The 25,299-nt window shown below is 31.7% G+C and overlaps 1 protein-coding gene across 3 annotated transcripts in view; it reads right to left on the minus strand.

The window, feature by feature from the left end:
- Window positions 1-24,502: 24,502 nt before the first annotated feature.
- The window catches only part of LOC129988141 (protein transport protein Sec31A-like), a 34,411-nt gene continuing 33,614 nt past the window's right edge, over window positions 24,503-25,299 (minus strand). For all 3 annotated transcript variants that reach the window (XM_056096287.1, XM_056096288.1, XM_056096286.1), the window contains exon 27: window positions 24,503-24,833. In XM_056096287.1, the coding sequence (XP_055952262.1) occupies window positions 24,645-24,833 (189 nt within the window). In that variant the 3' untranslated portion in view covers window positions 24,503-24,644. The remainder of the gene's footprint in view (window positions 24,834-25,299) is intronic.

Below are 25,299 nucleotides of genomic sequence, written 5' to 3' on the forward strand. Positions count from 1 at the left end.
AGGAAAAAAGCACATCTTAGACCTGTTGAGATCTCCCCCAAGGTCAAGATATGTCTAAAGGTAAGAAGGAACTATGAAGCGGGCATTTAAAATGAGTCGTGTACAAGCCAACATGAGTACACCTGTGGAGCACCTATGACGTCCCCCTTTTGCACCTGTGTCAAGAGGGGGCGATCATTTAGTGCGCTGTGCACCAGCTTTGTTGTCGGTGTGAGACGCTTCTTCATTTGTGATAGAAGCGATGAAATTTTTAAAACGCTTGACTTGAATTATATTCAATTTATTATTCACTTTTATTTAACTAGAATTGCTTCATGTTTGTGAAAATGGAATTTTGTAATCTATTTTACACTCGCTTTGTAATGGGTTTTAAATGAAAGTTTGAATATTTATGTATACTGCATGCCTATACATAATTTCCTTTTCAGAAATTAATTATAACGTAATTAATTCATTTAAATAAAGTTTGATTTTATACAGGTATTCTCCTGGTATTTTTGTCTCCTCGTAGTTAAATTGAAAGGGGAAAAAAATTAATTTTCAGATTCCACTTATAAAACTGAATTACAAATACATATATCCTAAAAAATAAAAATATATTGAAATAAAAAATCGTCTAAGCTAAAATAGTGTGTTAACAAATGGCAGATCGATTAAAAAAATATTGTTACTTTAATATCCAAAAACAAAATTCGTAATGATACACGATTTCTGCGAATTATTAAGATAATATTTATATATTTTAACATACATAACAGCCGGCGTCATTGCAGAGGGGTAGCGCATCTTCCTCGTCATCTAGGCGTCCCGGGTTCGAATCCCGGTTCGGGCATGGTTGTTCTTCATCTGTGTTCTATCGTTGAGTTGTGTGAATGTGCTCCATTGTAAAAAGGGGTTGTGCTAGCGAATATGTGAGTTTCATCTTCATATGAGCTGGAAGTCAGACTTCTGCCCTCAGGTGTTTAAGGGTCTTTACCCTCAGAAGCTACTGCACCCCCTTTCCGCGGTGACACGACATCATCAACATACATAATTAGTCACCTTTTTATATGCTTCATTACATTCATTCCCCTCTTGTCCCTAGGGTACCTCAGAAATGGGGATGTGAAGCTACAGGAATGATGGCTGGTTCTCGCCTCCCTATTGGGTACAAAAATGGTCTGCGGTGATTACTTCCTACCGATGACGGGCCGTACCTCTTATGGAAGTGGTTGTACTGTGGCCGGTGAGGGTTCTTAGGATTCAAATTTAGGTCCAGTTCCGTGTGTCTTCAGACGTATCTGAGCAGACAACTATGATTATATTCATTTGGGTATTATAGAGTTAATAAACATCAAGAGCCTGCCTAATTAATAACGCTTACAAACGTGAATGTTGTGTAGACATGAGTCACAATATATACATTTATGTGTTGTCATGTTGTGTAGGCATCAGTCACAATATATGCCTAAATGTATATATCACAATATATACATCTAGGTAAAATTGTATTGAGATGTGAAATGGATGTGACCTTTTTGTTAAAAGTGGTCTGGAGATAAGGTCTCGGCTTGTGAACCGTAGGGTTTCAGGTTCGAGACCCGATTCCACCGAAGAACTGTCGTGTAAGGGGGTCTGTTGCACGTTAAATACGCCATGCCAAACGTCCTCCCGCTGGTGTGGTGTGGTGTGGAGAGGGGGTGCGAGATCAGGTATCGTCCTCGTCATCTGACCGCGATTCAAAATTACGAGGTCCGTCCCAAAATAGCCCTCGTGTTGCTTTACAACGGGACGTTAATATAACTAAACTAAACTAAACCAAACTTTTGTTAAAAAAGGGTGCTTCATAATGTGCATTGCCTCAAGCAAGAAAAAGCATAATGTGTGTTATTCAAATACTTGGTTTAATAGTATTTAGTTACATATACATATTTAAGGTCTTGCAAGAACATCACGATATATCCATTTCGACTCTCTAAAATAAAACTTCCGTTAAACCGTTTATCTCCGAATCTGTAATCGTTTCAGCACTGAATAATAATACAATTCCATAACTATGAAAAATTTGAAACCTGAACCGAATGTATTGCAAATGAATTCCATCTACTGTTCTTACGGCATCCGTAATTCCTAGCGTCGGTAGATGGTGAACAGTCAGTGCCCTTTCGAGGGAGGTCTGTCGTAGATTTTCTTTGTGCCCGACACAAAGATACGATATCTTACATCATGTTAACATCTCGTTTAAGTACATGGTCACTTTTTAGGGGAGATCCTTTCTCAATGAAACATTTCTAAAGAATAAGAAGATGGCTTAGTTGACTTACTACGAATCCCCCATTCCTGATATAAGCCCAACAAATGTACATAAAATCGGGTAACAAATCTTTAAATTGCATGTTTCTAAGTTGCAACTCTGCTGTGTGTGTATGTTTAAATGTATGAAAGAAGATGACAGTTTAGGAACTTTAACCTCGATTTATTTTACTACAGGAGTGATAATTTGCATATAGGGAAGAAAAAAGGAACACAGCTGTTCGCCAGAACATAAGAGCAAAGTGACAGAAATTACTAAGAGATTCTGATAGGGACTAAAAGATTTACTGAGAGATTCCAGTAGGGATTTTTTTTTTGACATGTGTTTACAAAAGGAAACTATAGGTATCTTAGAAAGGAAAGCGAAGGTGATAGGGATTTTCAATGCTTCGCTTTTGATGTGAGAAATACAATGGACATTATGTTTTTTAGAGCGCGTGTTAGAAATAATTAAATAAAAAAGGGGGTATTGGATCGGGAAATAGAAGAACATTTTAGAATGAAATAATATGGGTTAGTTTAAGATAAAAATTAGAAAAGGAATTAAGATTTAAATCAAATTAAAACATATCATTACACGCACACACATATACAGCCACCAAATTTGTTATATTTTTCATCAGACAACAGAAGTGCCATCGAATTCAGTTATTCAACTATTTTATTATAATTTAAAACGTGTGTTCAGATTTCTGATCTTAGCTTATCTTTCATAATTCTCTCTAATTATTCCTAGTTCCTTATTCAGGTCTTTAATCTTCAGTTGAACACAAAACATTCTTTCTAGATGTAATAGAAATAAGGGTTATTTCGTGGTTAAATGTCGTTCGCCATTTGGAAAAACAAAACAATCGGCTTTCTGTTTGCATCGGGAGCTTCGAAGCTAATCCAAATGGAAATCCGATGAGTGTAAAAGTGACATGTTATGACTCACTTAACTTGATGGGCAATACTAGAAGTCTTCATTTTAATGAATATAGCTGTTTGAAGTGAGAAATATCAGATCATTTGACATCCACTTCACTATTTACTTTTAAAAACCGCAAGTTCTGCTCCCTACTTCTCCAATCCCACCCTGATCTCCAATAAATATAGCATACTACTTATTCTAGGCTTCTGAAATCCTCAGTACTTTTGCGCATGTCCCAGCAGGAGTTTATTTCATCAAAAAAGGGGTGATAGGAAAGATGAAAAGAGTTGCTTACGTTTAGCAACAGTCTGAACTCGGAATATTCGCGGGAGGCGTAATAACCTCTCATCTTTCTGTGTACCATCACTTAAAGAAATGCCAGCGTCAAAAAGTGCAAATATTGAGATCCGGGGGCGAACATTACTTTCAAAGCGAGACGTTTACTTCTTCGGGCAATTGAGGGAATTTCTGGACCGAAAATGAGAAATATTAGTTTTTGCTTGTCTGAAAAGTTATAGGAATTTTGAAGCTGGTTAACGGTTCCATCGTCGATGGCGTGACATACCTCCTTAAGAGATCATCGATTTCTTCTCCCTCATTCCCATTCCAGCTATAGGGTTTGCTTTCGGAAGGCCAGATGTGGGTATGTGTTTATTTGGATGTTTATATACCGCCTTAAAGAAAGATGTGTGTATTCGCATTAATGATGACGGATGTTTTCAATAGATCGCATTTCCTGTATTATTATTTGAGGTGGTCCAATCTTTCATATTCATCTTTTCGTTCCAAAATGGGACGATCTAATAACAAAAATTTAAAACGTAGTGTTAGTCTAGTAAATCAAACTTTTGAAAAGCAAATACATAAACACAAACAAATTGGATTGTTATAATAGATCAAGGTAGATCTCACATGGCACCTTTTTCTCTTTCCAAGAACTAAGTTCGTATTAAAAGACATTCCATCCTACACAGAACTACAGCGAAATCGTCATCTTTGACAAAATTCTTAACATAGAGTCTGATTATTTTGAAAAATTTGGTTGTATTTTGGAAATGCCTTCCTTCATTTGGTGAAAAGTAAATAATTAAAAAAAAAATCTATCTAGCCTTATATCGCGTCACAAATGCGGGATCGTTCACATCTCGAAACTTTTTAAAAACTTAATCGTATGCAAGCGGATACGTTTGTCGTGATTTCGAGCTGTATAAATTATTCTTGCACCGCGAACTATGCCATCAGGAATCTCGCGGGATGCTTTGGAAAAGTTGAATGAATTTTTTTGCGTCTGGTCTGTCTGGTTAGAGGAAAAGGGAAGTGAACAAACTAACAAAACGACTGACAAGGTTGTTGTTGTGAAGGTAAAGGAACTTGGTAGCATGAAAGGGAAAACCGAAAGCAAGAACAAGAATTATGTCTAAACGTTACAAAAAAGCGCTTGAAGAATTTCGATGTACATTCTTGAATAAAATGTTTTCAGGTACCTTGAGTAGACTAGTCTGAAATGGAGAATATTCAACACAAATTACATTTTTTGTGAAGTCATACAGGGAAAAATCAGTTACATCTTTAGTTGTCTTAATCTGTTAAATCTTTTAGTTGTAACAACACTTACCCAGCAGCACTTTATTTTTTGTAGCTGAATTTAAATGACGAATGGAGTTTATTATTTGCTACTAGCTAGTGCCCCGGAGCATTGCTGCCACAGAAGAAATTATTTTGGAAATATCATTTGAAATATCTATCTTGTTTGATTAGGAATGATAGAAAGAATGATATTTATTTTCTTGTCGACAATGAATGATTGTTATGAATCATTGTCGACATATCATTCAATGAAAGGAAATAATATAAAGGAGAAGTATAAATAATATTTATTCTATCTTTTGACTTTATTATTCAAATATACTTTAGGATAGATAATATTTTTTGTTTTTCAGTCTTCTGCAAAAACAAATAAATCTCGTGGCTGCCCGACTCGTGAGCATCCAACATACAACTGTCCATGAGAAAAACACGGATTTTCTAGGTTCAAAGTAATAAGACGGCAAAGTTTTATCGCCATCGGATGAACGGTTCGGCAACGCATAAAATACGAACAAAAAATTAATTTTTATATATTAAATGAATGAATTTAAACCTTAAGTATGAACGATAAATGATATATATAGTTATGCAAGGTTATCTTTTATGGGATTTATTCATGCTGTCGTTATACCATGTGACAGTATGAATGGATCCCCTAAGAAATAATTCTACAATTTGTCTCCAGGAATGTTTGATTGTTTTTTAATAGAAAATAATTCACAATTCTTTTTCCTCCCATTTTTATTGAGGTTATTTGGATACAAAAATTCATCTACATTAGTTTAATACTTTGAATGCACTTTAATTTCACATGGCTTGCTCGTCCGTCCGACATGAATTTCTCATTATGCGCTGAATATTTTGGAGAAATATTAATTACAAAGACAAGTTAATTTGTGTAATTCTAAATGCATTTATTTTACTGAAGTCATTGGCAACCCCATCATGGTATAGAAATGCAATTGTTTATTGTGTTTGTATGTTCTAAAGGGAATCCATTTCTTCACACCGTTTTAGTAACGGTGATAATATTAAAAAATTTAAAATTTTGTAAATTTATTATGTGTTTCTAGTAATCTTGATTTCGCTGGCCATCGGTGATCCCCATGGCATTCAACCTATTAACGGCAATAAAATTTCCTACTCAAATGGCATCTAAACGACATTTTTAATATCTCATAACAAGTGAAACGACTACTATTGATGCTCAATAATAACAAATTGAATATCATTTTATGTCTCCTTCTTGAAATAATCATTGTTGAGATTCTTAAAAGCGTATTTAAACAAAATTTTCAGTTATATATTTGGTTTTCTGAACTGAGTATTTAATCAATTGCTGTTAATTAAATGGAAAAAAAATACAAATATGAAGTCGTAATACATTAAAAACATCACACACGTTCATAAAATTCTTATAAAATTATTCATAGGAATTATAAAATAATAATCCCCTTTAAAAGCTATATATTGGCACTCGTTCTGCTTATTCTTGAACTCATATACTTCATACACAGAATCTTGTACACACGCACGCACATGCAAACACGCCCCCTTCCACACACGCACACATACAAAAACACAAATCAGCAAAAATGAACAGAATTTATGTAAACAGTAAATCATATCTCTGAATGGGCCAATAGAAAGCAAAACTAAATTTAAGAATCTTGCTTGTAGAAATTACTATGGAAAAAAAAGAGGTATATACATTACCAGCATAATTAAATTTAGACATATTAAAATAAATGTATTCCAAAAACCCGATAGTAATTGTAGTTATTATACATTTTTTTTTCATTTCTATTGCACTAAATTAAAATAAAATGAAAAAAATATATGTTCAGGTGGTCATCTTACATTAATATTCATTTTTCTTTTCCATTGCGATAAAGTTTTATTTTCCCGCTCATTCTCTGGAAATGAGGTGCGCAGTACTGATTTGACTTTGGAATCCACTGAGCATTTTGCTGGATGAAAAAGGATGTGTTGTCATAATTCAGCATAAATTTACATGCAATGATATTACAGGCTTAATTATGTTTATGATGTAACTGGGGTAGCAATTAATCATTTTTTATTTATACCTTAAAATACGTATTTAACATATTTTTTTATTAAGTTTTATAATTTTCGTAAAATTTCTTTATATGTATAAAATTGTAACGTGTCTTTTATACACGACATTTAAGTTAAATAATTCACTCACATTAAATTATGGTTGGTAAAATCATCAATGGAATCAACATTACATTTGTAACACAATTTTATAAAAAATATGGTAAACTGTATTCGAAAATCTAACGTATAGCAAAACGGGGAAAAAAAAAATGTGGCTTACGTAGTTAAGATTAAAACGAGAATAATTGTAAAAGGCTAGATTTACACAAAAACATGATGAGCGTGAAGGAAAACATGAGAAATACAGTTACAGGTATTTAAGTCACGTTACATTTTGCTTTACAGCTTTCAAGATAAAAGCCCGAGTCTCAAGCTAAAAGGATTCGATTTTACTAAATCCTTTTATTTAATATTAATCAGTGGGAACTCTGACAGATATATGTGAGCGAATATGGAAATGAATGAAATATGAAATGTAGTGAACTCCAGCAACTGACACTTCACTGTACTTATTATGAACAATATTATATCTATATGAGAAAATACATTAAAGGGTTCTTCGCGCTTGTTACAATTCAATTGAATAAAAATTGAATCAATTTCCTTCAAAATATCCACAATCAATCACTTTCACAAAGCTTTGACAGTTAAATTTCATTACCTATTAATTTGTTCTACTATAAAGGTTTAAGAGAAAAGAAAACAGTATTTTCTCAAGGAATTAAAATAAATTCTATTGTTCAATTTTTCCAACTCCCCCGACTTCTTAATTCACATTGTCTCTAAACAATCACTATTAGTTTTAATTTATTCTGTGAAATGACTTCCAGATTTCATTTTCCGAGAGTATATTGTAACCAAAGGAAACAACAATGCAGAAAAAGCATAACATCGCGTTGAATTAGCATTTGAAAGCGCCTGTACTAAATCAAGGCTGTAACGCCCTGTCGGGAACGGCGAGCAATAATGTTAGTTGTTACTACTTATTAATCGGATTGCTTTAAGGGTGGTGCAGTGCGAACAGTCAGCCTAAATTAAAAATAGGCTTCCTAATGGGTGTAAACTTTGCATTTCACTTCATTGTCTTTTCTTTTTTATCTTTTGTAAATTATAAAATGGAACAAAATGGACGTATCTTTGATCTTAAAATCTATACCAATAATTCTCACTCGGTTTTTCGGTTTCATAAATTCTCACGTTCCTCAAATGTAAAAAAATAAAAAACATCTATGCGTGCCTATTTGCATTGCTTGTTTTGAATTACAATATTCCATTTGTATTTGATAGAATGATTTCAATTCTTATAAACTGAAAAAATGCGATTTTTTTACTTCATAGATGCTCCACTTAATGTTATTATTTCTTGTATATTAATGTTCCAATCAAAATTCTTTGTTAATGGTTTTTTCTTCTTCATATAATATATGTGCCTGCTTATTCAAACTTCATTGCATACGCCCAATTTATGAATTCAAAGTATTTGAAATGAATTATTTTTCCTAAGCGGATAATTTTCCCAACGACATGATGCTAACGATCTAACATCAGTATACAAGCTTGTTTCTAATATTCTTTTTAGATTAAATTAAAAAATTGGTTCTTCTAGATGTTAGCAGCAACGTTAAATTATATTCAAAATAAAGTGATTTTTATAAAATGTTTAATGAAGTTGTCCTGAGATTAAAATTTATTTATCGAGATATAACGCTACCGTAGACGGCACAGAAATCGTTCTCATTACATATTGTCGAGTCGCATCGAAGCTTCCGACAACTTCATTAAACGTCTTGGCATTTAATTCAACGCTACGTTTAGCTAATTAATGGAATTGTAAGATAATATTAGAAATCATAGAAGGAGGACTCGCAGTGTTACTGAGTTTTGTTGTTTCTTATGGCACTTGAAACGGACAAGCCCGCTGTTCGAAGACAGCCGATTTAAGCCTAAGGGGGAGCACCTCTTGCTTTTATCGTAGAGCCAACTAGGGCCAAGAGTACGACTTGACTACTCACGCATCACTCATTCGCTTGCACAACCCCTTTTTACAGGGGGGCACATTCACACACCTCACAGATAGAACACAGAACTAGAAGAACAACCATGCAGAAACAGGGACTCGAACCCGGGACGCCCAGATCAAGGGGAAGACGCGCTATCCCTATGCCAGGACGCCGGCTTACTGAGTTTTAGTTTAGTATAGTTGTATTAACGATCCGTTTTAAAGCAACATTAGGGCTATTTTGGAACGGACCTCGTCATTCTGAACCGCCATCAGATAACGAGGACGATACCTGACACCCCTATCTCCACACCACACCACACCAGCAGGCGTAGTGCTATCGAAAATTCCATTCAGTCAAGGGAAAAAAGATGTGAAACAAATCAAGATGATAGAAAAAGGCATCAATCAGGCAGTTTAATCGAGGGCGAAAATAGGCCTTACCGTCGCCATCAATTATTTCCAGCCTTCAAAATTGCATTTAGTATATTCTTGGAAAGTGCTAATAACAAATAATTTATGCTGATGTCAATTTATTTAAAGTAGCAAATTTTTTAGAAAATGTAAGATAAAACATGTGACATTATATTTAAATTAAAATTTATACAATTAATTAACCTTTCCTTGGGTACGTATTTAAAATGTGGGATTAAAATAGATCATATGTATGTGTAAAAATATATATGCGCAGTATAAAAAAAATGTATCATTCAAACCATAAAAAATTTACTGAGAAAGAATATTCACCTAGATTACATGAAAGAAAGATTAATCCCTACGAATCATAATTTTTTATTGAAATGTTGAAAAAGAAGTGTAAAACTAATTCAAGAGCAAGAAAACTATTAAAAAAAACATGATTATAATATTTGCATGTAACGTTCTGTTTACGCAAGAGAATGTGTAAATTGAACATTGTATCTATCAAAATTGGGGCATATTTGCAGAAGATCGACTTCTCACTTTCCACTAAGCATAAAAACAGCAAGCAGAATGGTGGATTTCACATAGCGAGACTCTTTTTATATATAGCCGATCCATTTATTTCATATATAAACAATTTTTTTTATTTAATCAACATGCTAGTGATTTATTTTAGTTTATCTTTTATTTTTATTTTAGTAACTTCATGAACATATGCTTTTTTATTTTTCTATTTTTTAAACTTATACATCATGAAAAATGCATAAATAAAACTTTTGAAAAATTCATCATAACTTTGTCTTTAAAATATTAACATTTAGGAAGAATTGTGAAGAAATAATGAATTCAAACAAATGTAACTTTAGATATTAATAATTTACTTGACTTGTCAAGAGAAATGTAATATGATCAATGAATAATTAATATTCCATTCCATTATAAATAATAAATTTTACATCATTATTTCATAATCAATCTAATAATTTATTGTAAGCACACACTGCAGTCCCCATATTTTATAATTCTTGGTGTTTTTTGAAAAGTTTTATTCAGCAAGTAGGCTAATACATTTTTAAATCGATCTCTCTCTACAATCTCTGTCAGCCTAGAACGCCTAGAAAACTGTCTAAATAGAGATCTGTTACCAAGCTTGAAGACCAGCAGCGAGCTGCATTTTTGCTACAAATAAGATCAAATTTCTTTACATTTTTGGACAGGTATTTTAATGTTTCAACTGAAGTGTAGCCATGAAAGTTGGAAATCTTTCAAGTTTGGAATTTCTCGGAATACAAACTTGGTTGGGGCATGTTTCAAAAATCAGGCTCTTACCGGGACTATTTTTTTTTTTTAAATAAATGAACAGATTTCTTGGGAATCAGTCTTTAAAATTTTTGAAGATTAAATGGTCATTTTAATGTTTTAAAATAAAAAAAAAGTCTTAAAATTTCCACCAGATTTTAAACACCTTTTTTTCATATTTGTGAAGGTGTAATTTCGAAATCTATTTGTTCCAGTTCTTTTGATGCCCTAGAGTACTGAAATTTTGTACATTTATTTATTAGCTATGACAATAAGTATTTTAGAAATTTGAATGATTAATTATAAATTGATTGAAAAAACTAGTTTGTATTGAATTTGAATAAACTGGTTTCAGAATTCCATAAATTTATGACAATGAATTGAAATTAAAAAACACGAAGATAATCAAAATGTTAAAAAAAAAGAAATATTATAACATAAGTCTTTCGATTTTTTAATACATTAGCAAAAGTTTTAAAAAATTTATCAATTATTTTTATCAATTTATGGGATAAACTATTCTACGTTTGAAAATTCTTTTCGGATGATAATACATCTGGTATTAAAGAAATAAATACAATGACCTTGTTATCGTCTTAGCAAAACTTTAACTAAAATCTTATTAAAACGATATCAAAGATTCTTCACTTTCGTTTTGCAAGTGATAAAAAATTTCCCAACGAATGATTCAGCTTCTAAATCTGAAACGTGTATCTCTGACGTCAAAGAGTAAGCCATTTCATGAACTCACTCCTATCGAAACAGGTGGAACGATCACGCTAAAAGCACAAAAATGGAACATGTTATCAAACAGCTATGTTCTAAGAAATGTGTTGATGATGAAACCATTTTTGTTCAGATGATGAATACTTTGATAATACGCTGATTTCCTAATAATAATATTCACATTATCGTACTATTTTTTTTCGTTTAAATATAAATCAGCAGAATACATTGTAAGTAAATGAGACAAGACTGTTCTTAGAAGAAAAGAACAACTTTAGCCATTTGCATTTATATATAATAATGTTCTGCTCTACTGTAAATTCTTCGACAATTTTCTTTAAATTTAATCATTGAAATGGAATAGGTAATATGAAGTTCTTCATCAGATCATAGTTTCATGTTTGCTAATATAAAGAATGATGTAATTATGAAATTTGCTTATTGGTCCTTATTTGGATCTTTATATTCCGTGATATTAATATAGAATCAAAGGGAAAAAAATCCTTTTCGGCATTTTTACACTCTTTTATTTAATTTTTTTCGTGTTCGTAAAATTAGAATTTTGTAATTAATTTTTCACTTATTTCAGAATGTGCTGGAATTTTGTTCGACGATTAATATAAAAACTGTGTTCTAAAATTATTGAAATAAAACAAGTAATGTGAAATTTTTCATCAGATCGCAGTTTAATGTACGCTGATATAAAGAATAATGTAACTACTAAATTTGGTAATTGATCATGATTTGAATCTTCATAATCCTCATATTAATACAGAATCAAAAGGAAAAATTTCAGTTCGATATGTTTTATAACTCTTATTTAACTTTTTTCGTGTTTGTAAAATTAAAATTTCGTAATCGATTTTTTCACTCGTTTCAGAATGTTTTGGAGTTCCGAAATTTTGTTCAACGATTAATATAAAAACTATGTAACTATTAACTATAGAAAAGATTATAACTTTCATAAATTAATAATTATTTATAGATTAAATTTAATTCAATTTGGATCCATATGAGTGTGGACATCTGGAACCAAATGAAAGAAGACAGTTAATGCACTATTCCATAATAATTATAATAATAAATTATATATATAATTATAAGTAAATTGATAGATATATGATAGATAAGCTCAGAGATGGGTCTTTCAGGAACTTCTTTGTATAGTCTCGAATAAAATTTTATCCTTCTTTTGCATAAAATTATGGATCTTGAATAAGACCACGATTGACGAATAATATTTAAGAAATATAGATCTTTGGTGTGAATTTAGCATTTTTACTGAATCAATGTGCGAATTTGTACTTTTGACGCCTTTTCCCCTGCCTATTGATGTGAAAATTGAACTACAGTTGTAATCATAGATTGATTACATGCCGATTTTCATTGAATGGAGTCATTATTTTTACGATTTATTGCTTTTACGTGCCTGAAAAAGTACAAACCGACAACTCTGATAGATTTGGTTCAAAATTTGATAAAAACTATATTTTAGATGCTAAACCTGCGAGCCAAATTTTATCTATCTAGTTCTTTACGTTGTGTAATTATATAATTCACCTATATTCGAACATCCAGACAGATGGACTTCCTCTGAAAAGATTTCGTTTAAAACTTAAACGAAATCTACAAGTTTGGTCTATGCCAAATTTCATCCAATTAACTCAAAGTGGTTTTAAAATATCGTGTTTACAGACAGATGCAATGCCAAAAATGTGTTGTTCGGACTCGGACAGGTTTGAAACATGGCGATTCGTCAAAATCCAAGTTGGAATTTTTCTAACGATTCTACTTTTTCTGTATTTCGTATAATTACCTGATATAAAAATAAATAAGAGGAATAAAATAAAAATAATAAATTTTGTAAGCATATTATTAAAAACGAATAATATTCTTAATATTATTCTTATATTAATAATAATATTCTTAAAGAATTTTTTTATCTCCTTTTTTTTTCTTTTTCTTTCCCCAAGAATCTAAGGTAAAAAAAAAAAAAAAAATGAAACACCACAATTTATAATTCTAATAAAAAAATTGAAATAGAATAAATGTTTAAAAAAAATCTGCAAATGATCAGCGTTAACATTCTTTCCACAAACCAGGTGTGATACAAAGACTGCTTTGTTTATTCTAATAACACAGAAAAAAGATAAGAGAACAATTGGGATGTTTCAAAACATGCGGCAGTTTCCATTTTCCTCAGTCAGCATATCATTAAAATGAAAGAAGCGTCGCTTATCAAATGGCTTCGGTTTCAGCATTCGAACATTGCCGGGAGATTCGAGGGTTTTACCAATTCGAACATCTTCTGGTGTTTTTCGTTTTGATTCCAGTCACATCGAATCCCTCGAGGGCGGAGCGTACCTTGAAATCTGAGCATGAAGCCTCTTGTGAAACGCTCACTCCTGCCTGGTGGCTTCTAGACGAAGTCTCTCCGACCTTTCGACACGGCTGTTGCCTAAAAATAATTATGGGTGACAAGGAAATGAGCGGATACTCGATTTTACGGTCAGTTTCTCTCGAAATTAAATTCATTTTTTTCTCACCTGAAAATATTTGCTGTAAAAATGGATTGATATCTGCAATGACATGGTGTTTCTTGCAAAAATTTTTATGCCTTTGATCATTATCATCTGTCGTGAAAAGCCTGTTTCTATTTTATCGTTTAGGAAGTATTGAGAAAATGCTGTAATTATCAAAAAATGCGGATTCGAAATGTTCACGAATTTCCACGTTTCAGACCTTTTCTTCTTATGTACCACCACTGAACGTAGCAGTACCGCTTTTCAGACCTATACGAGTCCGAAAAACACGTTTTTGGAAAATGTCTGTGTGTCTATCTCTCTTTGGCAAAGACAATTCAAAAATGCTCTGAGCTAGACGGATGAAATTTGGCATACGATCTCTATACCAAAATTGTAGATTTCTATCAAATTTTGAGTAAAATTCATTCAAAAAAAGTCTATCTGTCCGGCTGTTTGAATATAAGTTAATACGATAACTGCAAAATGGAGAATGCTAGATAGATGAAATTCGGTTTAACAGCTATAATTGTATATACCTATCAAATTTTGAGCAAAATCTAACAAGGATTTGACCGTCTGTCGGTCTGTACTTTTAGAAACATGTAAACTGATAACTCAAAAACACAATGACTTAAATATATTAAATAATGTTATTTTGTGACTGCAACTGTAATTCTGCGTCACATTTTGATTTCGATCGGTTGGAAAATGATGCGTCTGAAACATAAATTCATCTTTATTAGAGAGTATGCGAGAAAGTTTTAGCGTGACCACTCCTGTTGGGTGTCCCTTCCCCCCCCCACATCAATTTTTTATCAAAATTGGTTTAAAATATAAATACACAGTTTATTTCCATATCGTATGTTAAGACTGGCATCTGTACTTCCTCGCCCAACTCCAGCTTTACTTTTTGTTTGCAGTAACCATTCATCAGACTTAAAACTTAATTTCATCATGGCTTCTATGGAGGTAATGGTATAACAGTGTAGAAATGCTTAAAAAGTGGGATTTGGATAAGGAAATAAGAGAAAATTTTAGAATTAATATGGGCTAATTTAAGATAAAAATCAGGATATTAAATAAGATTTAGAAATTAAGAAATTTAAATTAAGAAATATGATTACGCACACATATATATTTCCTCAATCTCTATTTAATTATAATTATCTGATATTTTTAAAAAAATTATCGGCGTTTCATCTTCGGATGTACATATATTAAACAGATATGCATTAAATCACTTCTATTTCAGTTACAGAACACAAAAACGAAATCGAAGGGAGGGGGGGGGGATGGCGAATGGAAAAGCATTTTAAGCGCGCGAAAATGAGCTAGAAATGGGAGGGGGGGGGGAGTATCAAAAGATAAAACATGGATTGTTAAAATGACCACAGACCATCAAATTCATGGTGGTGAAAATATCACTTTCTGTTTGTCAATGCGTTACTTAAATCAAATCTGTTGTTGCTGCTTATGGCACTTGTCATAGACAACCCCGCTGACGAAGTCAGAGATTTTAAACCGAGTTTTAGAGTCTCTTGTTTCAGTTGCGCCATCTAAGGCCAAGAGCACGGCTTAGCTAATACGCCACAGCCTTTTCCATGGGGCGAACTTCATCCATACATTTCATTCACTCATCCACAGATCGTAATTTAGGCCTGAAACAGAGAATGATCACCTCTGATTCAGTAACCCTAGGGGTATAGCCCTGACTTGGAGGACTTTGCGGCCACTACAGATTTATACGTGCACCAACCACCATGTATACGAAGAGTCTTCGGCCGGTAAGGGAAGCCCTACCAACCAGGCTATCCCGGTCTTAAATCAAATCTTATATATTTTAATGATATTCGATTTGCAAATCTCTACTATATTTCTCCCTTTTTTAAAAAAATTCATTTTGAATTTTCTTTTTCATTATTTTTGTCCTCCAATTTCGTTGTCTTTTGAGCTCGCAGTGCCGAAAAATTACCATAAGATTAGACCCGAAAACGGAAGACGAGGCAGATCTCAGTTCTGTGGACGAGACACTGGATATTGAGGCTCAAATATTAAACTATACTAAACAATGATTAATTTATTACAGTCAGTTGGACATCCATCTCATGTATAGGTGGAACAGGCCAAAAACCAATTGTAGGCTTTATAGATTGTAACTTATTATGTGTCTGCCTATCCCACGCCTCTTGCCAGGAAGAAATGATATGGCGGAAGAATGCCATCTTAATGTCACAAAACGGTAGTCCAGTTCTTAAGTTAGATATCGCAGATGTTGCAACCGAGTCGGCCTTTTCATTACCTGAGATTCCTACATGACTCGGAACCCAACAAAAGATATTAAAACCATGGTTGTTCAGTAAATGTAAAGTAAATAAAAAGGGGGTAGCGATAGGATATATCCGATTATCATAATTAGATAGCAATTTCAAAGCACTCATGCTGTCAGAGTAAATATGAAATTACGCTGAGGAGCAGGCGAAATTCTCTGGAGAACAGAGAAAATTGCCATCAACTCAGCAGTAAAAACAGAGCAGCAATTATGAAGTCGGTGGCTAGTGTATCAGATGACAGTATGATACTACAACCAACATGCCCAGCTGATTTCGAGCCATTCGTGAAAATTGGCACAAACAAAGAATACTGATAACGATGAAATAAAAAGAGCTGTTTGAAGATTACAGAAGCTGTTGACGACTTATCGAATTCAATTACATAATTCAAATTCGAGAGATTCGGATAAAATGTACCAAACGATTGGAATCTAAAATTTAGCCACGCATTTCACAGAAGAATAAATAGATGACACAATTCAGCATAATAATGGAAAGTTAAATTACGCGCGCAGTTATTTACATCCTATAAGTATGGCATCACGAGACTTAATTCCATTGTTTTTATTATCTGATTCAAAATAAAGCACTTCTTGTGCCTCTTTATATTTTTCTTTTCAAAAATAAATCTGGAGATATGAATTTCTAGACCGAATCCTCATAGCATGATAATGCTTTAGATTTGATTCTTCTTTTGAATCCGTGTTTGGCTCGATTGCATCAACCATTTTTATTTATGCGTAATGATCCGTGTCATTTTGCTTACCTAGGCCGTGCGTTATAAAACCATCTTCTTCATGTAAATCTCAGTTTAATTACATAATCTTAATCAAAGATTTTTGTCAGTTATATTTTTAGATTAATTTTCTATTTGAATAGCCTCATTTAGTTTAATTTAGTTTTGTTTATTAACGTCCCATTTTAAAGCAACTCTAAGTTCATTTTGGGACGGATCTCTTGATTATCTCTAATTCTGAACCGCTGTCAGATGACAAGGATGATATCTGAACTCGCAACTCCTCTCCAAACTTCCGAGCCACACCAGTGGGGGGATATTGGGTCCAACTGATTTAACATGCATCAGGTTCGCTTACACGGTATTTCTTCGATAGAATCGGATCTCGAACGTGGAATCCTCCGGTCCCAAACCCGAGACTTCACCACCTCGGCCTGAATAGCAATCTAAGACTGCATGTAACTTATTTATTATGACTCATGTTTACATAACCTCCACATTAGTAAACAATATTATTTAGACAGATCTACCAGTTTATAAATACTTTAATAATAAATTAAACATATCGAAATAAACTGGAATCTGACTAATTGTTTTAGTAAAATATTCGTATTAACTAAATAATTTTTTAATTTATAATAATATGTAATTTTTTTACAAATTTATTTATTTGGCAACCATATTAATAACTTCTTTTTTTTTAATTGGCCTGCTTGCTTCTCTTTAGTAGAATAATCTAGTTAGAATTCAGTGTCTAGTAACGATTCGCGAAATTTATAGAACGAATGCAAACTTTGTAGAACACTATATTAAAAAAGAATGACTTATTATTAAAATTTAAAAAAAAAAAAATCTTTGCTCGGGTTATATACGTGGCAATCAGTTTAATAACATTTTTGTAATTGACCTCTCTGAGATTCTCAGGTTATTCTCTAATAAAGGTACTGTACAAACATTCTCAGGTTACTCTCTAATAAAGGTACTGTACAGACATTCTCAGGTTGCTCTCTAATAAAGGTACTGTACAAACATTCTCAGGTTACTCTCTAATAAAGATACTGTACAAACATTCTCAGGTTGCTCTCTAATAAAGGTACTGTACAAACATTCTCAGGTTGCTCTCTAATAAAGGTACTGTACAAACATTCTCAGGTTGCTCTCTAATAAAGGTACTGTACAAAAATTCTCAGGTTACTCTCTAATAAAGGTACTGTACAAACATTCTCAGGTTGCTCTCTAATAAAGGTACTGTACAAACATTCTCAGGTTGCTCTCTAATAAAGGTACTGTACAAACATTCTCAGGTTGCTCGCAAATAAAGGTACTGTCCCTCTCTTCACCGCATATAATTGTGGACTGAGTGCTATACATGAAAAACGTGTGCTTTGTAGTATGATCAAGAAATCAGATGTATATTAATTGCATGCTATTATGGAACTTTAGTTAAAAAGTATCGATTTTTGGCGTGAGTCTAACGTCTTAACGGAATTTATCGCGCTATCATTGGCGATTAATCGATAGCTTGCGATTAATACATAAGTATCAGAAAGTGTACTTTGGACTTTTTTCCGACCCAGTGAAACCAAAATTTGACATAGAATTGTAACTGTTGTTACAAGATTACATATTAAATTTTATTTATTCAAGTTATTGCATTAAGTATATGAAAGTATGGAATGACAAGGGGACAGATTTGGTTCAAAGTTTGATAGAATTTTATTTAAATGCTTGATTTGCTTACCAAATTTTATCTATTTAGCTCGTTACGTTTTTTTCTAATTATCGTATTCGATTGTACTCGCGTAGCTGGATATATTCTGAATGCACTGTGTTCACATTTGATAGAAATCTACATATTTGATATAAAGCCCATCTAACCAACTTCATCCGTCCAAAGTATGTGACTGTGACCATAGTGAAATTTTGAAAAACGCCCTAGCATAGTTATATTTTGAATTTTTGCATTAAAAAACATCTTTGAAACCAAAATATAGCAGTTAAATAATAAACGTTTATTTTAAAAATTGGAAGAATTTTTTTTTTAACAGATGATTTGATTAACATTTGCAGATAGCTTAAGAAAGATGTTACTTAGTTCCTGAACTAAAAAAAGTAAACTGCATTTCTAACCATTTTTTAAACATTGGGATCCAACTCATAAATAACAAGAAAATTTCAATTTTTTTCGCATTTTGAGGCATTAAAACTATTGAAGAATATTTTTCTAAATGGATATGTTACTTATTCAATGGTGCAGAGACTGCAGGACACATTGGGAAATTATTGTACAGAATTTAAACAAAAAACATGAGGTAAATTTTAATTCATGAGATTTTTTGAAAGAAAATTTTACCAAGGATTAGAATTTGAGAAAATAACATTGAAATACATGTCAATGCAAATATAAAAATCAGTGTAACTTCCCAATTAATAGACTTGGAAACGAAATTCAAACAGTTTTATGAGAAAAACTGTACATATGTATATATATTCCCAAAAAAATCGACTTTTCAACGTAGACACTTACTTAGCGTTTTTGAGTAATCTTGTTCAAAGACAGGCATAAATCTAAAAATGTATTTTCCAGACTAAGAAATGTCGGAAAAGCGAAAATTTGTCAAAATCTTGATTTTCAGTTTTTGACGATAGCAAAATTTTCTCCCTTTATATAAAAGAAAGTAATATATTTATGTAATGCTATCTACAAACATTATTTTAATTCATATCTATTGGCTAATTAAAACTCTCACTATAATAATCTAGTTAAGCTCAAATGAATTATCAACAATTTTCAGTTTTTAAATGAAGCGCAAACGATAGTTTTAATCCACTTGCAATGTCGGTGACAATTGGTTACAACAATTTTTATAAACCTCCCCCGACGGCCTTGAGTGAAAGCGAGTCAACAGCCACTCAAAGTCGGCATGCGACCTAGAGCGGTGGGGGAGGAAATGCAGATGGATGACCCACGGGCCACACCTGTGGAATGTTGCTGAAGCACACCTGCGTGGGAAAGTCCTCTTTCTTGCGGGATCTGCTGTCCCCCGTCTCAGTCGGGGTGGGGTTCGGTTCCGGAACTGCTTCCAAACCACTGCTGGAGATGAATTTTTAAACGAGGCCAATTGGGGGAGCTTTCTTTTTAAATTTTTTTTTAGCGAGAGAAAGCGATTGTTTTGTTTGTTGAGGGGGGGGGAGGGGTATGTAGGTCATGTCTAAATATTCGTGAAAAAAAATGAGTTGTTTTGTTTCCCATATTTTTTTTAGGAATCTTGATGATAATTATAGTTTTGAAACGGAAGAGGCCCAACTAATATCCTTTTGCGGTTTGAATAACGTTAGCACTGATAATACTTATGATTTCTCAACTTGTTGTCATTAGAGACATTTGAAGCGATTTTAAGGCGTATATTTGCCATTGGTTTAGCACTTCGAATGTAATTTTTGGACACCTTTAAGAACTCGAGTCAAGAGCCTGTGTGAAAAATCTACTATTGTTCTTGAGTCTATGTTACATTATTTGTTTCTCTTCATCAAACGATGTTAAAACACCGTGCTGTCTACCGACACCACGTCTGTGTCCCGAGAAATTTTTATTTTAATATAATTATTTTATGAAAATTATTCTAATCCTTTATTTTAGGCAAATGAGTATTTATTATCTCCCTAAAACCTCCAAAAAATCTCAGATAACAGAAGTCCTACCAATGTAAAAATTAAAGAATCTCGGTCAGAGGTATGGACGGCATAACGTTAAGAATTGCTCTCATCATCAAAGTGTAGGTTTAGTAATCTGGTACGTCAAGGTAAACCCATTTTGAATCCATCGAGAAAATGCATCAATTCTCGGTGATGCATCAAACATATTTAAAACAAATAAAGCGAGTTCCATTGAACCCTACAATGCATCGTGTAGCCATTTGGCAACAAGGTTTTATTTCCATTTATAAGCTTCACATGACTGTTTCAAATGACAACAATTAGTGTTCTGAAGGCCTTTTATTAAATGCGTTTTGATAAACGGTTGCTAAAAAGACAGATACTAGAATTAGATTCAAACTGAAAACTTAGACAAATATTAAGATGGCTGTTGTATGAATAATTCTACCATTAAAAACGTTACCAATATATATATATATATTGCATTGTAAAAAATATCTTGGTAAAAAGGGATTTTATTGCGGAATTGTCATAACGTGATTTGTGTCAATGGAATTTTGTTTAATTCATAATGTAGCCAATTGGCACATGTTAAATATTTTGTTAAAATTTCACCAGAAAAAACAAACTAAAAATTTGTTTAAATAATTTTCTTAAATTATATGCAGCTATCCACACACACACACATTTGTAAATAAATAAAATCTAGGGTTAAAATATCTGCTGGGTGTATAAATATGACTCAGTCCATTTTTAATAGATGGATTTAATTACATGTATGTAAATAAATCGGGACATTATATCTGAAATGTTTGATTAATAATTTTTAAATTAGAGTGCGACCTCAATGCTGCATTCCAAAAAAGTTATGTTCCAATTCTTCATTGCAAAGAAAACTAGCAAAAATACATCGATCGCTATTGGACATTTATGGTGAACATGCCCCCCCCCAGTAAATACAGCATTGAGAACGATTTAAGCGATATAAAAATGATTTCAATACGCATAACAACAACAACAAAAAAAAAAAAAATGATAAACCACACACACAACAAAATATAATCCAGAATGTTATTTGGGAAGCGGCACTTGATCGAAACCATCAATTATGAACGACGCACGCAACAGCTGATCAATTTGAAAAAATATGTGAAGCAAAAATGTCCATAATATGAAGCCAGACATGTCAAGGTTTTTCTCCCTAACATGTCACTGTACACCATTGTGTTGCCAAACCAGTGAAAGAAACTTCAGAATCACTGTGTTGATATGCTTTGCCACAGCCGCCGTATTCACCAGATAGTATTCCTTCAGACTATTTGTTTCAATCAAGAAAGAATGTCCTGTCTGGAGAGAGGTTCGATTCTCATGCAGATATCAAAAGTTGGTTTGATAACTGGATTACATCTAAACAATTAAGACTTTTATCTTCACAAAATTCGTGTGTTGCCAGGAAGATAGACAAATGCTGCAGTTTCTGAATGAAAATACATTGAATAGATCAATTTTTAACTTTATAACTGGCTTTTCTTTTAAACTTAAAGAAAAGGGACAAATTTATATACCCGATATTTATTAAAAAAGCAGAAATTCCAACGAATTTAAACTATCATTTTTGTAGCAATTAGCATAATAGAATGGATCACAGAGACACAGGGAGAGAAAGCATACAATTCAAATCAAGTGCCAAACCACCAGCAATGAAATTTGATTCCAAATTGCAAACTTTAATTATATTATATTGACTTTTTAAATTATATTATCAGTGTAATCCTAAAAGTGATCTCATTGAAAGAAAAACCAGTTAGAAAACTTTTTCTGTCATATGGGTAACAGAAAAAAAAAGTGCAGTATACATTGCATAGCGATGGACATGAAACTTATATACCTGATTTTTTTTTTCAGCCATAACAAATGTAAGCTAAGGGCTGACATATTAAAATAAAAAGAATACATTAATGCACTCCCCTCTTTCTGACCAGGTCACTTTTAACAAGGTAATGACGGCATCAGTGTTCTTGAGAATGACAAATGTAAAACAAATTTGTAGCAACTTTCCACAAAATAAACTGCAGTAGGAATTTATAAATAGTTCAGAATAAAGTTTAAAAATGTAGTAATTCATGATTATTGCTTCCAGTGATTTTTTTACAATATTTAAAATTTAGAAAAGTGAATTGTTTTTGCTAATTAAAAACATTTCCTTTCCAATAATTTTTCTAAACCAATTATGCTTTACATAAAGAACTAAAAAATGACAGTGCAGAATGTATTTGTATATAAAAAGAAAAGGGGGGAACATTGTAAAAATAAAATTTTATTATATTTTAAAATAAAGAAATATATTTGGTATTCAGCAGTTTCAAAATCAGTTCAAAATTTTTTAAATTTTATTTTTTATACACTTTTATAAACTGCAAAAAATATGTGACGACAAACTGATAAATCTCTACAGAATTCAAAAATCTATTACTAATTTCAAAATATATTCCATACACATTTATAGTAGTTTATATTTCTTTGAATAAAAGAAACAACAAGGTATACAAAACACCTCTGTAAATATGTTAAAATATTAAACAAGCCATACAAAGGTTAAATTATTGCTGTACAATATTATTTATTCCACTATAAAGCACTGAATCAAAAACTTTTACTTATATCTATTTCAGAAAAAGTTTATTTCATATTTTTCTTATCAACAAATAACTCTTAATAATTTTACAGGCAATAATTATATAACTGTACAGATCAACAACCAAATACATAAAAATAATTTAAAGCATGTCAACTTGACAACAACCTTTTTAAAATACATTATATAAAAAGTCCTTTGAATGAAATTTTCAGTATTTTATATTTGAAAAGGATGGATTTTCCCATAGCAATCACATAAAATACATTACTTCTTTAATAAAAAATTATTTTGGGGAAAACATCCTGCTCTCAGGGGGATTTCACAATGAACATACATGAAAATACTATAAAACATCAAAGAACTTGAAGATACACACTAAAAAGAAAAATAGCCAAGAAAAAATTTAGTTTATTGCTTATTTCATAACTTTTTTCTCTCTTTTTAAACATACATAAAAATTTCTACCAAAACATAATAAATAAACTTGTTGTACTTCATCAAAAATAGTTCATGAAGAAGCAAAGTTTTTCATATCTAAGATTGTCATTTGAAAAAATGAGTACATCAATTTATTTTTATTGTAAATTGACTTGAAATTGATCCATATGAAAGTTGCATCATTAAAATGTGCAATTTTAAATATAAATAGAGATTTCAATGATGAATTTTTAAAAAGGTACGAAATTTCTTTATAAGTTTCCCAAATAATATTTTAGAAAACAACAAATCTACAATAAATACTAGTAATTGTATGTTTTCAGTAATCAGATTTATATACATGAATCTTCTTAAACCAACTAAAAGAAACATTGCAAAAGTGACCAACAAATTTAATATTTTTGAAAAAAAAATTTCAAACATAAAGAAAATCAAATTTATTTAGATTTGATATAAAATTATGCAATTCAAAAAGGTTTTCACTTAAAATTAATTTCCCAGTGAATGGCTGGCAAGAAGTGATTTAAACTGTTTGTAAGTTTTTTTTTTTTTTTTTCTTCCCAAACTGTTTAACAGAGAACCCACAAAAAATTATATTACTCACAAATTTACTGCATTCATAACAAATACATGAAACAGTTTCAAACTAATTATATAATACAAAGAAAGAAGATTAATAAAAATCTGCATAAATCACTTAGATATTTTATATCCCGTTTCTTACATTTTGCAAGTAGGAAATAGAATGAAAGGAAAAAGAGCTGCATTTAAAAAGAAATTTCTACATCCACATATGTGCATGTGAAAGAAAACAAAACAACAAAAAAAAAAAACCCAAAGAGGCCATTTAATATAATGAATACCAAAAGAACAAAATGAAAATTTTATAGAGATATATTATACTATAAGGAGTGAAAAGTCCTTTCTTCAATATATTAAAAAATTAAGTGCCTATTCTGTTCTTCACTGAAGGAAAACATTAAGTTGAGAAGCAGTCTGTAAAAGCACTTTTAAACTCGGCATAAAACCACTGATTTCACTAAAATTTGCAGTGGCCACAAGTTGTCCATGGATGCCCAAAGCAGTCTGATAATCGCTTTGCATGATTGCTTGAACTATTTGATGAAGGCCATTAGTCACAGCACTGGAAAGCTGAAATAATAAATAATTATGTTTTAAATAATTACATAACAAATATTGAGAACAAAATTCTTAAAATTTTAAAGATGAATAAGATGGTATACACAATACGTCAAATAAAGATATCTAATGTTAAAATACGCAAGTTTTCTTCACACCAATAAAAAGAATGAAATCTATCAGATCTTATTTAAGGCAAAACATTTTCTTGGAGTCGACTTCCTTTGAAAACACATATATGGAAAGAAAGGCAAAAGATTTGTCAATAGATAAATAAAATTATATTCTTAATCAATGTATAAAGTTTAATGAAATAAAATGGATTTTCATACAACATAAGGATATGATATGTGTAATAGAAAATCAAATTATGTAATTTTAGATGAATTCATACAACTTCAAGCATATTTGCTACTATTAATCAGCAAAGAATTCTAATATGAATAGGTAGAAATTATCAAGCCAGCAAAGTAAGCAA

Source organism: Argiope bruennichi, chromosome 10 (assembly GCF_947563725.1).
Source record: "Argiope bruennichi chromosome 10, qqArgBrue1.1, whole genome shotgun sequence".
In the NCBI taxonomy this organism is placed as follows: Eukaryota; Metazoa; Arthropoda; class Arachnida; order Araneae; family Araneidae; genus Argiope; species Argiope bruennichi.